Source organism: Rhipicephalus sanguineus, chromosome 2, assembly GCF_013339695.2.
Source record: "Rhipicephalus sanguineus isolate Rsan-2018 chromosome 2, BIME_Rsan_1.4, whole genome shotgun sequence".
NCBI classification, from domain to species: domain Eukaryota; kingdom Metazoa; phylum Arthropoda; class Arachnida; order Ixodida; family Ixodidae; genus Rhipicephalus; species Rhipicephalus sanguineus.
In genome coordinates, this window is record NC_051177.1 from 22,707,814 (window position 1) to 22,725,888 (window position 18,075).

An 18,075-nucleotide genomic window follows, 5' to 3' on the forward strand; every position below is an offset into this window, starting at 1 on the left:
TCACTTGTTATGAAATTAATCGAGCGCAGAAATGGCACACGCACGCACGCACGCACACGCACGCGCACGCGCACGCGCACACACACACACACACACACACACACACACACACACACACACACACACACACACCACACACAAAATACGTAAGTATTGAGTAAAATATGCGGGTGTGGGCGTTTGTGATGCGCCATTTTTGCGCTCGATTAATTTTATAACAAAATGAACTACCAACTAGTCCAAAAAGTTCTTTTAGTGTTCTGTGCTGTTAACAACTGTCCAGTGCACCAGAGAGCTGACGAGACGCCAAACTGTTTTGTTTGCGCAGACATGTCCGAGGAATCCGCGCTGGTGCAGCGCGTCGCCGAGCTTCAGGAGCGACTGCGGCATGCCGAGATGCTGAACCACCAGCGCTGGGAGGACGTGTTGGCGCTGCAGCAGCACCTGGTGCCCCGCAACGGGAGCCTAGGCGACGGCACGCCCCTCGACCTGCAGCTGCCGGCCATCTACAATTTCTTGCCGCATCTGACCGCGGGTCCGGACGCCATCAGACCCGCTGTCAAGATCTCCAGGGGACGAAGTGGAGGTGCGTATACCTTAGTCGAGAGCAGCGTGCTTCACAGGCTCTTTCGTTTTCGTGCTCATGATGCCACAGGCACTATACATGCGAGGGAGCTGCCAACATTTTCGGACTCCTGGTTGTTCTCAGTTTGCACGGTTAGTTCCTGCATGCGAAATCGCTCGTCCGGTGTGAGCGGGGATCCAATCACACACACGCCATAGTGACCTGTCTTGTGCCTTTTTTGTTTTGACTAAAGAGAACTTGCACTAAATTTTCTGTGAACGGGACTATAATCCAGCGCATTCCGCCTCGTAACCTGTGTTATGTGCAAAGCACTTTAATCCGAAGTCCGCGTGCTTGGTTAAATCCCAGCTTGAAAAGTCTGTTAGAAATTCCTCTGCATGAAACAGTACGTAAAGCCGGTGTATACCTGTAAAATCTAGTTCCAGTACCAGAACTGACGTGAGGAATTCGTGCGAATCGTACTTTAGCGTTTTTAGATATCGAACAAACCGTATAACACGCACGCATTTGTTGGCGCTACCGTGGTTTCCATTTGTGAAACCCCTATGAAGGGAGCCCATATGAAGTGTAGCTCATATTCCGGTCACAAGGTCAAAGGCTTCTAAAAGCAGCAAACCCGAAAAAATAGTGAACAACCATGGACAAAAAAAAAGAAAAAAAAGAAAGAAAAACAAGGAGCTGATGGTGGTAGGGGTGGGGAAGAGTGCGGTTCAAAAAAAAAAAAAACAAATCCTAGCTACGCCCCTGGTAGGGGTAGTTTGGCCAGATAAAGTTCTGCTCGAGCCTATTCTTCGCACGTATTTATTAATTTCACAGTACAGATTGGATCGGGTGCGCCAGAGTGTGCATGCGACATGTTTCATGAGATCTGTATAACAATAGCAGAATAGAAGCAGCAAAATGCCTCAACTTGTACGTGGCACGTTTTGCTACATTGCTATTTTCATCACATGCTTCTGATTTTGAGCTGTTTCTTAGCGTTTATGTCTTCAGTAGCTGAAATTGTCGTGTATATGTGGTATTCTGGAGAGAGGCATCTCTTGAACACTAAAGAACCAGGGGCATATAGCCAGAAATTTTTTTTTGGGAGGGGGAAGGGGGGTTATTTAACCTTTATGTAAGTTCGGGCATTCGTTTGTTTGTGCCCGCGTATATATACACATGGAAAATTGAATGGGGAGGGCGTTGAACCCCCCTCCCATTCCCCCTCTCCCTGGCTACGCCAATGGAAAGAACGACAGTTCAACGCGAAGTCATCTCAACTGATCGGACTGCCTTTTTATGCTCTTTACGAATGTTGTTGGACTTCACAGACACCAAGCACAGGCACGTGGCATGATGGTATTTCCGTTTTATTTTTACCTCTACGATTCTACGCATCTTTGTCCTTGTTTGCCGAGGCGTCGCGTTAGGCTCACCGTTGCGCCTCTGTGTTCTCGCAGCGACCATGGTGCTGGGTGTGCCCACCGTAAGGCGAGAGGTTCAAAGCTACCTGATGTCCACGCTACAGAACCTGATCAACAACATGAGCCCCGAGGAGAGACTTGTATCGCTCATCGTAGTGTTCATCGCGGAGGTGCGTTTCTCCACTGCTGCATTGACTAATTATTGGATGTGTACGAAATTGAAAGATGTGGTCGACCACAATAATGATACTAAAAATGCGTGACCCAGAGCAATAACGAAATAAAATTTCGTTAGCACGTGCTCGACCCTCAAGGTATGTCGCCTGAAGTTCACATACAGCTGCCGACCGACTTTTCAGACACATTTTTTCCGTTCCTGCACATTTATTTGACGTGTACCCCCGTCAGTGTGTGCAAACATATCACGTACGCTCACGGACAAATTTTTAACTGTTCATTTTTGTATGGCACATTTATTCAGTGATTCCACTCCTGCGCCAACTGCGCCAAATTGTATTTACTGCGCCATCCTGATAATATCGACGAAATTTGCGCCAAACTGCGCCAGAGTCTCGGGTTTGGGCGCGTCTATCAACGGCAATCGCACCGCGGGCGCGTCAAAGTATGGGCAGCTTGATCTCGGGGCCGGTCAAAGTTACAACCACGGACCAAGAATTATTCCGCTGAATAAACGGCGCTCGCGCATGCGTGCCATGACGCCATGCACGGTGCCGACGCAGCTTCTGTTTTGCAAGTCGGCTCGACAGCAATACGCGCTCTACGCAGTGGCTCGTGACGTCTATAGGCTAATCAGCAGCGTGAAAGTGTGGCGGCGATCCATCGGCGGACGTCGTCTGTTCCTGAAACGCTGCTGGTAGCTCGTTTCAAGCGTGGCACGGCACGTATAATGAAAACCATGTTCAGTAATAAATACACGCGTGTCGCTAAACTGTCTGTCACTTCTGTTTCTGGACATCGCGGAATGAAATCTGGGATCGCAATATCGAATTTTCCGTGCTTCGCGTCTATGGAAGAGCACGTGAACTGTGGGGTTGCGTTGACACTTTTCCTCAGATATACTTTTCCCATGGATCTTCATCCAGAAGAGCTTTTTCGTAATTCCTTCCCCCAGCACATCCGGGTTTGTAATCACTCTGCGGTAAATACCCCCTACAAGGCCCTGCCCTTTCGAGCTCGTGAGTGCTAGGGTTCCAATTTGATTTTTTTGCTTGCTTTTTTAAAAAAAAATGTCATTTCATTAATAAAAGCATGCCTCCTGGTCGAAGCAGCCGCAGTTGCGTTTTAATATGCGCAGCTGTCAGTAGCGGGCACGTCGCTAACGGCCCACTGTGAAGCGCTACGCCATGTTACACGTCCGCCCATCGCTTTCTAGTGTCGATTGCTGACAGATGAAAAAACTCAGTTTCGCTTAAGGGTGAAGCAGTGAATGCTATACAAACAAATTGTATTGTTATACGAACTAAGGCTAGCAGCTAACTCTTTTGGATCCGATCTCGCGTAACTCAACAAAACGCTAGTTTAAGGGAATATGGCTGCTCCAGGAACCGAAGCGGTTTTCGTGCTGTGAGTTCTCTAAACGCGTAGTAAGCGTTGAGAGCACAGCAAGTTTACGAGCCGTCTCCTGATGCCTCGAGATAGCGCGCGCACCAGCGTCTGCGCCCTTCGGGCAATGCAGTACCCCCCACCCTCCCCTCTCCTGGCGTCCCGTCATGCTCCTTACGAAAGACGGGCGGGGCGTTTCCTCTCTGCTTGATGACCAATCGACGGCAGGCCCGCACGCGGGAAGATGTTATCGCATACGCTGTCCGTGCGACGGAGACGGCCGGCTCGCTTATTCTCCGCTTCAGCCGCGTTCGTCGCTAGCGCTCGCGAGTAGAATGCGCGGGGTGATGTTATCAATTTGGACTTTATGCGGAAAATTACGGCAACTACAAAAACCCGCGTCGACAGTGTCCATATAATTGCTATCACAATAAAAAGGGGAAAAAATGAGCCATTCCACTCTGTTCAGTAGGGTTGAGAGCTGGGCTAGTTGGTGAGATATCATTTTAAAGGGGTCATGAAGCACCCCTTGGGCTTGTTGAAGAAACACATCCTGCGGAAAGCTGACACGGCTATGAACTGCTCTGCAAAATATTAGTCGCGCGCCGCGTAAAGGCCACAAGCGGAGCGCGAAGTTGCCGTTTCCTCAGGCCCCCTCTTTTCAAACAGAGGCCGGTTCTCACTCTCGTCGGTGGGCGGGGCGTCTGCATGGTGACGTCCCGGATCTGCCAGTTTACGTCGCAAGAGACATAGCATGCTTATTGGCCGATAGCCGGACGAGATGCTTCTTGCCACGGGGTGCCGCCACTTGCCCGCACCGCACTTTTCAGTCTGCTAACTCCACACGGTAGCCGCACTCGCGCATGCGAATCACAGCGGGAGAGTGATCGCGTTTCATGACGCGCGCTGACGTAACTTCTTTCCCCCGTGCCATCCCTCCCTGTGTAGCTTCCAGTGCGCTCGTCGGCACGAGAAAAGAGAGAAAGCGCTGGGAGCGAGCGCCAAACCCCCGTAACTCCGCTGATTCTTGACGGATTCGAGAAATTTTTGCGGCAATCGATTCGGGAGGCAGTAAACTCAGATACTGAGGTCATTAGATCATTACTTGGAAAGGTGGTTCATGACCCCTTTAACATATGGTGTAGCAGCTCTTTGTCCTCGTCGAATTTGCGCTACTACACCATATGTTAAAATGACATTCCACTCTGTGAAGTGGATGACTAGCGAAGCTGTTTCTCGCACGGCACAGAGGTGACATGGTGTAGGACAGTTTGGTATGGAAGGCCAGGTTGTTAACGGTCAGGCTGTTAACGATCAATACGCAATATTATTGCAAAAGCCTTAGATGCTTCATCAAACACGAAAATTGACCGTCGGCGGCGTCAATCGACTGATGCAAAAAATAATCACGTGATGGTGTCATCATGACGTCATAAATCGTCAAAACTGGTGACGTCATCATGGCGTCATATACCGTAATGTCACGTGATGACGTCATTACATGACATCGTTGCTTTGCACTGCTTCTGTGATCGGTGCGCCGATGATAGAGGTAGTGCAAAACCAGGTGACTTGCAGAAAGCTTGCACAGAGGGAGGGGGAGGATCAACACATCGATTCAGAAGAAGAAGGACCTGGCTTTCGCCTTGGAGTCGTCTTAGGGGAATGCATTAGGGAGAGTGTGACTCTCTAGCATTGAGGCACTGTTGTACGTTACGGTGTTTGTCTACCACTGTCTGCTGATAACCACGTAGATGTACTTTAGAGTATTATTTCATAAAGTACAATTTTATTGATCCGGTATTCTGTTTATTTGCTAGTGTCGAAAATAATCGCCTGAAGAGGTTACTCCAGAACACTCAAGCTGCATAAGCCCTTATTTTTGCATTATCGAGTGAAATATGGAGCTCTCCAGAGATGGCTTTTTCCATGAGATCTGCAATGAGTCGAATTATTTCTAGCCCTTCGTAAGAGCCCCATAATAATTATTCAGGTGCTTGAATGTTAATGCAATTTGCTTCTGTAGTGCACTCGAGGATGCAAAATTATCTGCTCCAAAGGGCTCCAATATGGTAATTTTTGCTGCTCTAAAGTGCTCCAAAATGGAATTTCGCTGCTCCGAAAAATTGCTCCAAATCAGAAGTCCTCGGTAGCATCACTGCATTTATTCGATATTTCCGGTGGCACCAATATGTTAACTAAACTGCAATTCCAACTGTCGTCTCATTATGGTATTCAATATTTTTTTTTGGACATGATGCACATGTGCAAGGCTGCAAGCATGTGGGACGTGAACATTGTTGCCACTACGTAGACACGGCACTGATTCACTTTTGCCGACCCCCATCGAAGCCATGATGATTGTATATACTACGCCTAAGGCTAACTACCTCCATGTCCAGCTTTTGCGAAAATTCGCCACTGGGCAGCGAAGTGCTTAGTTAGGCGCCGTTGTGTCTGTGTATTTGTCCTGGGCGGGCGGGTTTTGGTCAGCGGTTTGTCTTCGTTGAGCTACTGTTGGCAAGCTAAAGTTCAAGTCCCAATATAACACAGCGGTCGTATGGGGCGAAATGCGCATATGTAAGTTATTGTTTTCCTTCAATGTTCCAATGTGTATGCACGTCGAGCCGCTGATGGTCCATCAAACTCAGCCGATTATGTTTTGTTGGACATTATACGAGGTGGAAGGGGCAGGTGTGTGATTGTCACGTCCCCCCCCCATTAGAATGGGAAGCTAACCCCCCTGGCGCCACCTTTGCGCCTTTTTCACATAGAAATGATCACGATATTGGCACACATGCTTATAACGAATATTGGATATAATTAAAATATTTTTTGTCTGCTATTTTGTTACAGCGAGGTTCCACTTACCTTAAAAGATGGAGTATTTCTCGTAAGATGAGTTTCTGGCTGCAGCATAGAATTTGTATTTATAGTCTATAGTTTATATTTAGTTTATGTCAAGTTAAGTGGGTACCCGAACTTGACAGCATCGCTTTTTTGGTATTTGTGAATGAAGAGTTCACAGTCTCCATCTATTGACCTACCACTGATGATTGTAATGTGGAAGCATGTTACTTCATTTAAGTGTTTAGCCATTTGATTGTTTTATCTATGAGGTTAGGTCTCATTGGTATTGCATTCCGAATGTTCTTTAAACATACACATTACACTGGCCATAAAAGGAGTAAGGTGAGCACAAGTACATGCACTCACAAAAAAGTTGGAGGGACATGTCAAATCTGCTAAAGTACATGTTGTCTTTGTGAACATGCTAAGAGTTGGTCAAAAAGCCAACATGAACAAATAAGATATTTGAATAGAGAGACATTTTTAGCCAATGACAAGGTACTTACTGAATATCTGTATAAAATGCTGCACTTTATACATACGCGGAAGAATTGTGCATGTGTCTGAGATAGTTCGACAAATTCCTCAATGCTACTTTATTGTCCCTCTGACTTGTGTACTTTTCTTTCCTACAGACTGACCTGAGTTACGTCATGGCGCAATCCAAAGAAATCAAAGAGGAGTAAGTATCTGAGTACTTTTGAAACTTCACAAACCATCTCGGGCATTGCCCCTTGGCATGCATGCTTTCATGTGCCAGAAGAATGAAGAAAAATCTAAGAATGCAGATTTTCATAGAAAACATGCAAAAAAGAATAAAGCTGCCACACTGTGTGGTTGGCTTGACCGATTTGAATTTGGCAAAAGTTTTGTTGTGTTCATGTTACAGTATCGTAATGAGCTCTAACTCCTTGCTTGCTTGCAGCTTCCTTCGCCTCTGTGGTTTTGTGTCTTTGACGGGGATTCACTTGTTGGAGCTGCCGCTATTTTGATCCTTTAGTTGCTATAAAAGCAAACATAAAAGATGCAGCAAACTGCTGAGAATTTGCTGTTATCTTCTTTAAGAAAATTCCAAAATAAAGTGATTCCTCTGGAACGGGTGCATGACAGATTATTTATAAGGAACCCAAAGAGCAAGGAATTTAAGCAATTAAATTGCATTTATGCATCAGTGATACATCAGTTAGGCAAAAACAATATGCATGAATGAAAATATTATAACCCTTTAAGCGTCAAGTTTTTTCACCAAATGCGACCCCCCAGGGTTTATTGTTGATTTAAATTCTTCAGACGAATCTATGTCAAAAAATCGTCGTAATTTTTTTAGGGCAACCATAAAGTGGGACAAAAAATCATTTGTGTTTTTACATACACATGGTTTATGCATGAGTAACAACAAGCTACATTAAAAGAGAAGCTTGTACAATTGTTAAAAACTGATGCTTTGCAATAAACAGTTCACAACTGTACTAAAATAAGTGCATGAAATGGCATCAAATGGAAACACGGAGGGAGAAAAGTCACCTTTCATCCAATCAGCATCGTCCCGCCACGCACGCTTTTGAGATGGCGCTCGTTCAGCAACATTACCAGTCTTAACTCATAAGTAACTCCTCTCATGGTGGCTGACATCCAATGAATCAGATTCTGACTCGGCAGTCGAGCGGTAATTCGGAGGAATCACCGCTAGACTCACTTGCAGCAGAGTAACCGGCATGCACTTCCATAGCGCAAGCAAACTGCGTGGGTGAGCGCACTGAAAAAAATTGTATGTTTGTGCGTGCATCCGGAAAGCAAAAACAAGTGAGAAACCTATGCTAACCCTTCATCTTATCGCCAACGAGACGGGAGCGGCTTTTATGAGTCCGCAAAACAGGAAACGCAACCACAGCAGCATCGTTTGTGTAAGTCGGCGCCTGCACGGAAACAGGCTCAATCGCGCCTCGGAGAGCAATAGACGAGAGAGCAACAAAGCGGTCACCCTTTGAGACATTATAAACCAGATAGCCCTCACTTTTGCGGGCGCAAGAAGCGGGAACCACCCAAAGAATGAAACCGAAACTAGCCGCCTCGCGTAACCGGATGCGCAAATGATAGCAGGCCTGTAGTAAAGCATGAAAAAAACTGTGACATCAGCGCAAGAAAAAATGTCCATGTATTCCCGCAATGTGGCAACACATGCCAAGCAAGAAAAATGATTGAAAAAAGACGTGCTTTTTAAACATACAAGCGATGACGTACATGTACAGTACAGTCCACTGTTAAAGGGAACACTCAAATCAGCACCTTTCATATTGTTAGCCCCCTGAATGCAAGTGGGCGTGGTAACATGCCTTCGTTCACGGCACTAGTCCGTCAGAAGGAGTCAGAAATGTCAACCACCAGTAGTCGTATGCAAATCTGAGCCACGATGCTTTTCCAAGGGAACGAAATCTAGACATGCATTTCGTGTAAGTGTTCCCTTTAACAGTGGACCCGTCTTTGACCCTGAAAGGGTCATGCTTGCGCTTGCTGGTGCAACATTGTAAAAGAAGCAAGTGCACAACCCCTAAGTAGACAAGGAAGGACAACACCATGGTGCTGATTATTTCGGCAACAAAAACAGCGCTGTGTTATCTTTGATTGTCTGCCTTGTGATTGTGCGCTGGCTTCTTTTAAACTGTGCTCCATAAGCCGATGCTTTCATGCGTCTGATGAGGAAGGAGATTTGGTGTTGTAAAACATGATTTCAATGGAAAAGCAACTAATGCCTTATATGTAGTTTTCAGTGGGCACTGTAATGTATCACTCACGAAAAATGAAACTAGGTCTAATAAATTTCTCGAAGCATTCTACAAACATGACACAATGAAAGGAAAATGTACAACATATGCATTGCTACTTTCAATGCATATTTGTTCAAAAGCTGAAATAACAAGTAGACATTGCAGGTAATCGTCTATTAATGTGGGTAAGGCACCTGTGCAGGTTGCCAGAGTTATTTGTCCAATTAAAGCTCAATAATGAATCGTCGTTTTGTTCCCTGTCCCTGGTGTATTATGTGAACAGGTTAAGCGAACATGTCGAGAGTGGTCTTCTGGAGATCATCTCCCCGCCAGCGTCCTTCTACCCAGACATGGACCACCTGCCGGAGACGCTGGGGGACCCACTCATCCGCGTGAAGTGAGTGAACAGAACTTATATATTATACTGACAATTCAAAACTTTGCATATGAACCAAACAATTTTTGTTGCTTGATTCTTGCACAAAGTGAGAATCTGCTGTTCAAATATGTGGACTTAATGTGGGTTTTTCTTTTCACATATGAGGGAAAAAGTGAGGGAGAGAGAGCAACAAATGGAGCAAAGGTTTGGAGATTAACCGGATGAGAGACTTCTGGTTTGCCACTAAACTCTTGGGGGAAGACAAAAGGAAGAAAAGTGGAGACAAAAAGCAGATGTGCAAAAAATAGAGGAGATGGGAAACGGGAGAATTTAGATGTGTCCAATAGGCCAGTGCCACATAAGAACTTCAATAATAGCTTGACTAGTTTCTGGTGTGGTGACTGTTTACATCATCATTCCAGTATTGTTGTCTGCTCCGATAGCAGCTTGCTGTTGAGATGATACAGTGCAGTCACAAGTGACAGCCTGTGCACGCTGTAGTGAAGACGGTGGCAGAGAACACATTCTATAGTATCTTCAATGCAACAAAGGTCAGAAGCAGTGCCATCTATCCTCCTGATGCAGAAGGCAGAGGATTTCATAAAAGTTATGCCAGGGCACTTATGGTGGGGGCTGCTTTGAATGGTCATGCTGCAGGAGAGCTGTACTTGATGCGCATCTTGAACGAAGGCATAAGGTAGACCACTTAAACTGAATAACTTGCAAACATCAAATTAAGATGCCTGGCTTTTGTGCAGCTCATCAGTTTGTTGTCTTGATCTTTACAAAGCACGTTATTAGTTAGCCCACCTAACCATGCCTGTATGCTTCAAAAAAATTTACAGTGCTTTCCTTCTTCAACAAGCACAAGTTTTATAAGCACATGCTTGTGCAGTACACATTCCCACGTTTCGTTACTGTTTCCTTCATGATGCACTATGTAGCCTAAACCAATACGCACAAATATGCATGTGCCAAATATTATAAGTAACACTTTTTTTTTTCTAATGGACTTTACACCACCTTTTCTTTTTATTTTTTCTAGAAGGGAGAAAATGTTCAATATCCAAAAAACATTCTTCTAAACTTTTTCTATTTAGTTCCCATTTTCACTATTCGACAACCGCTACAGTTGTGTAATCCCTGCACTGTATTTATGGAGGAACAGCAAGCATAGCTACTAACTCATGTAATCTTAGTGCCTGCTTTTCAGGTGCCAAATCGCATTTAACATGTGAAATGTAGTAAAATCCAACCAAAAGAAATTATGAAGGCGGTGCGTGCCCTGTACTGTATTATTGTGATCTGTTTTAAAGGCTAAATATGGGAGGCTGAGAGCACAGTGGGGACAACAGAATGGCAAATATTGCAATCTTGCCATTTTAAAAGAAACCTTATCCACACACTTCAGGTTGTTCCAACAGTAACGAACAAAGGTGTAAATTAAACATTAGTGGAACAAGGAGACGTTGCAAAACTTTTTGGTGAAATAAATAAATTAGCCTAATCAAATTCACCTTTGCCTTTGTTTCCTTGAATGGAGAGGTCCTGAAAAACGGGTGTTGTTAGATAGTTTTCATCTCATTGCTCATTTGCCGCAGAACACAGGTTTTAATTGTCATTAGAGAATATTGTTAAATTTTTTGTGCGTATGTGCTCCCTAATACTGCTTTCTTGGTAAAGCTGAGTTGATTCATTCCATCTGCCGTTCTGTTCCACTAAGGTTTGTGAGCTGAAGGTTATGTGTGATTTGGACATAATACTGCTAAGGGATACTGTGCTTGCCTGAATGTGCAGGTGGAGGACAAAGCAGACATTGGACTTTGCGTACCTTATGATGTACGCACAAAGCAGGGGGACATTTTACGTGCAGGTCAGTACAAGCAATCTTATTAGTAAATGGCATCTGCTTGTATATGCTCTTTTCTTTCTTTCTTTTTTTTTTGCTTTTAATTACCAAGCAAGCTGCATATTTTTAGATAGTATAGATGAAACTGTTACAGATGCTTACGTAGAGTCCCAGGAAGCTGTCGTGTACCTTTTGGCTGCCATAAACGCAGTCGTAATTGTTGGACATGGCCATCCACTGCATATTAAGTCTTGTGGTAATTCCAAAGGATTACTGGTTGTAAAAGTTGTAAAAGTCTATTTGAATCGCATTATCATTCATGTCCTGCACATGAATGATTTTCATTTGCTGCTTAAGCCAAAGGACCTCTCGTGGCGGTCATATTGCAATTTTTTGTTTGCAATAACTACAAACTCGGTGACTACAATTCTAAATATTGAGCACTGCCAAACAGGATCAAGCGACAAAGCTGCTAATGCTGCTTGCAGACACACTTGTTTTAGTCATATTGGCAGGATCTTTAGTTGATCCTGAAATTAGTTTGTAACCACAGGCACGACGCTTGTGCCTAACTAGCTAGCCTAGTGAGAAAAAAAAAAAACAGCAGGAGATTCCCTAAGCTACCTTGGCACCCTTTTCTAAGCTTTATTTCACTCATTTGAAACCTCTGAGCCCAGCAGTCCTGCCTACACCCTTCTTATGCCATGCACAATTTCTGCCAGACATGAGCATTGTGAGTATGCACATTGTTATGCCTTTCGTGAGGCTTCTGTAGGAATGGCTGAACTGGAATGGTAGGAGGGACATGCACACCCTGAAAAATACGGGTTGTAGAAAGAGGCAGAAAGAAAGCTCATTATTCAAAAGTAGCTGCTGCTGATCGTATAAGTGTAGAAGGCAAAAGGAGGATTAATGAACGGAAATTTTCAGTTGAAATTTTTAGGGAGCCCCATCTTACATGCTCGCAGTTCCAATTGTGTAATGCCCAGTGTCACACCATTGATGCAAGCACTTGTGGGGTGCACAGAATGACTTCCTAAGTGCAATGCTAAAACCTGTATGCTATGATATTATGTACTGAGATTTCTTTAATAGTACGAAATTATGTGAATGTTTCTTAATCACTCTGAGGGCTCTATAGTATTTGTTTTAATGAGTGCATTAGGTCATAACTACCCGTCAGCACAAGAATACATGGTTCTTGTATGCAGCCGTTTGCAGCTATTTGTCCTAATGATGTCATTGTGTCAATGTTGGAGATGCATAATGATAAGTATGTGATAACCCACCATCCCCCACTCCTCCCCCAGGCCACATACTTTATCAGCCCCAATTACTGGCTGAATTTTGCTGTAGATGTACTGTACTACTGGAATGAGCCTTGCATGGATAAGCTTCCAATTTTTATCACAGTGATGACCGATTTATTATTGTGCATCCCTCTCCCTCAGTGCAGCTAGTTGACACCACCCTTTACCTTTTGGAAAAATGGGATACCTGTACCTCTGAGCCACAGTAGCCAAAAGGAACCATGGAAGAGCTCTTGGTGCAGATTCAATGGATTTTGTTCCTGTATCTATGCTTTTTTTTTTTTGCTTTGGCAAACGAGAATCGCAGTGATGGTATGATGAATGCAGTCCAGTGTGATGAAAGCTTCATCATGTGAAATGGCCTCCAGATGAGTGTGCTGCTCTATTCTTGTTGCACCCTGCCGACTTAGTGCATTAAGCGAAAATCTTGCTCGAGATGATTTCACGGATGATGCGAAACTGTTTCACCATCGCGTAACCGTGAACTCACACATGCATTCATTTTCATTTAGTTGAATATTTTTTAACAGCACGAAACCTTTAATGATTTTTTGCAGTGAAAATGGAGATGTCTTGTTGGGTGGGACTTTTCATGTTGTTATCGTAATTGTGCTCACAAAAAAAAGGTGGGCCAATCCTGAAGGTGGAGTAATACAAGGAGAGGTGCAGAAATCTTCAAGCACTCTCCCAATAATAATAATAATAATAATAATAATAATAATAATAATAATAATAATAATAATAATAATAATAATAATAATAATAGTGTAATAAATTAAGTACTCCCTTCCCTTTCCTCTCCCCAGGCTGGTTTGGCACATGTCGTGAAGCATAGAAGGTGGCAAAAAGTTTAGTGTGTGCTTTGCCATCTCAGATTTTGGTGAGATTATCAGAGGAGGGGGCATCCTTCTGTCGTACCACCTGATGCAAAGGAAAGTAAGAGAGATGGTGCCACTTGATGTGTGTACTGCATAGCACGTTGTTCTCGTCTTGACTGTGTTTGAAGATTTCTCTGGCTCGGGACTGGAGGCCATTGCTGGAGATCACCACACGTGATCAAATCAAGTCCTCCAAATGGTTAATCGTAATTATAATGTCCATGCCCAGCTTCGCAGTACGTCCACTTTCACAGGGTGGGATGGAGGCATTAAAGCTTGTCCTTTTCTGTCACTCTTGCTGTAGCATGCTTACAGGTTTTTGCTTTCTTCTCCTTGTCTGTAGCTAGAGGACGACATCCTCACGAAGCCTGGATACATCACAAAAATGAGGGATGCTGCATACAATCACATAGCCAACAAGAGGCACTGGATGATCCTCGACTTCTGCCAGCTAGGGTTTATCGGTAGTTCAGCAACATTTTACTAGACAGCAATCGGGGGTTGTCGTATTTGCACATATTATCTTTTTATTAACATGCGAGTTCGCAGCAGCTATTAAAAACACATACTATGTTTCATAATTTTTATGTCAGGTTCACTATCATTTGCAAATATTTTTTATTATACGTGCATTGAATGATAAACAGTGCTTTCTTAGGGGGTGAAAATTCTTGAACAGGTGATGTTGCTGTCACTGGAACAGGTGGTGAATGCTTATGAATTGCTAGTGTTTCCTGGAAGTGTTGTCAAGCTGTTTTTGTTATAAACCTGCAACACAGCCATCCATACACTGCTCGATTTAAGTCATTTAGTGCTTCATTAGTATGCCAGGTGAACCACAAAGGCTCTGCATGCATTTATAACCGATTTATGTTGTGTAATTTTGTGCCAGGTAAGCAACAGATGGTGCTTGCTTCTGTTACTAAATTGAAGTTGAAGTTGAAGTTTATTGCTACATGGTTACAATACATGTATAAACAGCAAGGATGATGGGATAAAAGCTGCATATAGGCAGCTTGACTGGTACCACCTCCCTGTACAATAACAGCAGCAACATGACAAGTATTCGCACTTGTTGCAATATTAACATAGAAATACACAAAGCAAAGTGATAAACATCAGCAGAAACACACATTTTTCAAGAAACACAAGAGGTTGACATTCATAATATTAGTTGAAGCTGAATGCTGAGAACTCTCACATCATCAGATGCCATGACTAATTCTGTTCACCAGAATTAAGTGAGAAACTGGACTGCTGCTGCCTTGTCTCACAAAGCATTTCTGCTAACACTGCATTCAAACAGGATGTGCAGAAGCCTTGAGACACTTTAAACATAATAAAAGTGTGTTCCCAGTCTGTCGACGAGACCTCTTGTAACATGTAGACTAAGTATATGTCACACTTCAAGCATTTGAGAACTCTTAAGTCTAGTATCACTCTTTTCTCCTTTGCCTATACCTTCAGCCACTTTGTAATACCCCTGTCATATAGGGCAACTTAAGTGCACTTTAAGGGAGTGCACTTCATCCCTAGTGTAATTTGCACACTGTCACACGGGAACGCTTAGCGACACTCGCAGCAAAGCGCACTTGCCGGCGAGTGCATCTGCCAAACTCACTTCGCTGCGACGGAGTGTCTAGCCTCGGTAGCAGTGGCTTGAGAACAGATATGATATTATCCGCGGTCGAGTTCATAGTATTTTTAAACTATCGTTTTCATTATTAGGAATATTCTTATGTATTAAAACATACTATACCACAAAAAAAACTACTCTGCTATTCTCGCTCTCAGGCAGTTTACAGCCACGACCGCCGGGGCATGCCCAGCACACGCTGTGCAATGGCTGCAGCCGCCCCGTTTTGTATGTAAAGTTTATATTAAGGGCTGTTAATAGCTGTAACACATTGTTACTTCATAAATATTGCCTGAAATAACAAATATCTGCTGTGCTACTTAAGTACCCATCACCATTACCATCATTTCCGTAGTACACTTCCCTTTCTAAAGTAGCATAGCGCCACCAAAGTGACATTCCAGGGACGTAAGTGCACTTGCTCAAAATGACACTAAATTTGCCAGTGTGACCGTGGTATAACAAGTGGGCTGAAATGGACTGTGAAAACTTGTGTGGTCTTTACTGCAACCATGTTCAGGATCTGCAGGTTCTTAAGACATAAAACTATTTTTCTGCAGGGAAACTGTTCAAGTGTGTGGACCTGTCCAAGTTTGTGGCCTTCTTTCTCATATTTTACAATGACAAGCCTGTTGACTGGCTTCTAGACAACATGGTTTCCACTATGGTTTGCCGAAATGATCATGACCCCGTAAGTATCAAGTATATTTACTTCTAACAAACTGATGGCAGTTCTGTTCATAGCCTATGTGGTTTTACTCCCGAGTAGGCATATCACATAGCCAAGTGCTACAATAAACAGCCTCTGTTCATTGGTGTCCAAACTAGCAAAGCTGTACAGCTTCATCTCTTTGTTACAGCTCCTTCATCCACTGACGCATATTTTTTTATTGTGAACTACAACTTCACAAATTGCCGCACCATGGCTCATGGCCACCTGCAGTTAATGCTGCACATTCCTTTTTTTTTTCTATCATACCTGCAATATTCGTCATTATGTGATGTTTTTATGAGTATGTGGCATCACTAGGTCATGTGCAAGTGTGGTCTTGGCCATCACTGCCTTGGCTCCTGGTACACAGGAAAAATTGTGTATGCTGCCAATACTTGCTTAACCTTCTACTCCTTCAAAGGCTTGAATTCTTCGTTAGGCAAACATTCTGATCACCTTGTTCGTTGTCTAGCATGAATGCAGAGACACTAGGTGTCTTTGTGCACACCCCCTATCTACACTGTACACATACTACAAATTGCTGCAAACAGCACACCCACTACTACCACAAAGTATCAGTGAGATTGGCAGTAGCTCCTCTTCTAGGTTCTCAAGGGCACTGGGATGCCAGCAGGGGCATTTATTTGTCTGATCTTTCAATCCTCAGAGGGTTTGTGTGTTCCCCTGGTTCCTTCTGTATTATCTTTCTTCGTGGCACCAGCTTTTGTGGGCATGATGTTCCACTGCAGTGCTGAAGTTAGTTCGCAAAACATAAAAATGTTTATGTAGTGTGTACCTAGACTTGGTACATGGTAAAGAACCACAGAAGGTCAAAATTAATTGGACATTAGCTTTTCATCTTTTTTTTTTAATGACAAGGTAAATAATGCTTTCCTTCATTGCCATCAGAACAGAGTTTCAGCTGTGACTTTAAGAATGTGTTGTGTCACCTTCATGTGCTGAGGAATTTCTCATGGCCTTAGCAATGTGTGAAAGATCTGCGTGAAACTTCATGTTAGTTTTTGTGTGTTGGATGCAGTTTTTACTTACTAGCATATGGGCCAGTCACAGTTGTAAGCACCAATATATGGTGACAGTGTAGCAGTAAGGCTGAAATTACCCTAGCACTTTGCTGAACCAAAGAACATTGTCAGCAGAAATAATATGCAAACCTGCTACATCTGTCGACTTTCACACGATGCAGCATGGAATAGATTTGTTTTTCTGTGGAAAGTCTAGAGTTTTCATGCATGTTAACTTGAGGGTTCAGATGGCTTTTTCAAATTCCCAACTGGAGTTCACCATTGCTCAAAAAGTTTCATAGGAATGTATGTTAGCCTATTGTCAGGGATTGCTTTCATAGATGTAGTCATAAAACGATTGTCCATGTTTAAGCTTTCATGCTATTGATTTGGAACTATAACCTTTATGGAACAGCAAGAAGTACCACTCAAGTTTCCAGCAGTGTTGTGGAACATTGAGATAATAATGCTTGTTGTATTTATTTTGTCAACAGAAACAATGCCGGAAGAGAGTAGATACCATATGGATCCATTATAAGCCGTCACTATTCCAGCATGTGGGCATGCATTCATCCTTGAAAGGCAAATTGCAGAAACTGAAGGTAACTCCTTACTCTCTGGTCAAAAAAGTAGTGCTGCTTTGTTTATGACTTCATCACTGCTTGTAGACAGCCTTTTCTATGTGACAGACCAATAAATGTATTACAGTAAAAACTTGCTTATTCAAATTTCACGGTGCTGTGAAAAATGGCCAAACTAATGGAAAGTCAAATTACTTATGGTGCAGTAAGAAAAAAAAAAAGAAATGAGCCAGTTCCTACTACATGAACACACATTTACTTACTGAATGAATCCATAAATTCTGTTCTTACTTCACATAAAAGCACCGTGCAACCTGCAGTTCTCATCGTCTCTCAGTTTCCTTCACAAATGGAGGCGAAAATGTTTGAGGCCCATGTACTTAGATTTAGGTGCACGTTAAAGAACCCCAGGTGGTCGAAATTTCTGGAGCCCTCTACTACGGCATCCCTCATAATCATATCATGGTTTTGGAACGTTAAACCCCAGATATTATTATTATTATTAGTTTCCTTCACAAAGTGGCCATAATGCATGACC

General features: G+C 43.4%; 1 protein-coding gene across 1 annotated transcript in view; it reads left to right on the plus strand.

Moving 5' to 3' along the window:
* LOC119382518 (alpha-1,3-mannosyl-glycoprotein 4-beta-N-acetylglucosaminyltransferase B) overlaps nt 1-18,075 on the plus strand; it is a 145,047-nt gene that overhangs the window by 111,728 nt on the left and 15,244 nt on the right. Inside the window, exons 2-9 of the mRNA XM_037650234.2 lie at nt 329-586; nt 2,029-2,162; nt 7,041-7,087; nt 9,454-9,567; nt 11,347-11,422; nt 13,930-14,050; nt 15,783-15,913; nt 17,451-17,558. Of these exons, the coding sequence (XP_037506162.1) occupies nt 329-586; nt 2,029-2,162; nt 7,041-7,087; nt 9,454-9,567; nt 11,347-11,422; nt 13,930-14,050; nt 15,783-15,913; nt 17,451-17,558 (989 nt within the window). The remainder of the gene's footprint in view (nt 1-328; nt 587-2,028; nt 2,163-7,040; nt 7,088-9,453; nt 9,568-11,346; nt 11,423-13,929; nt 14,051-15,782; nt 15,914-17,450; nt 17,559-18,075) is intronic.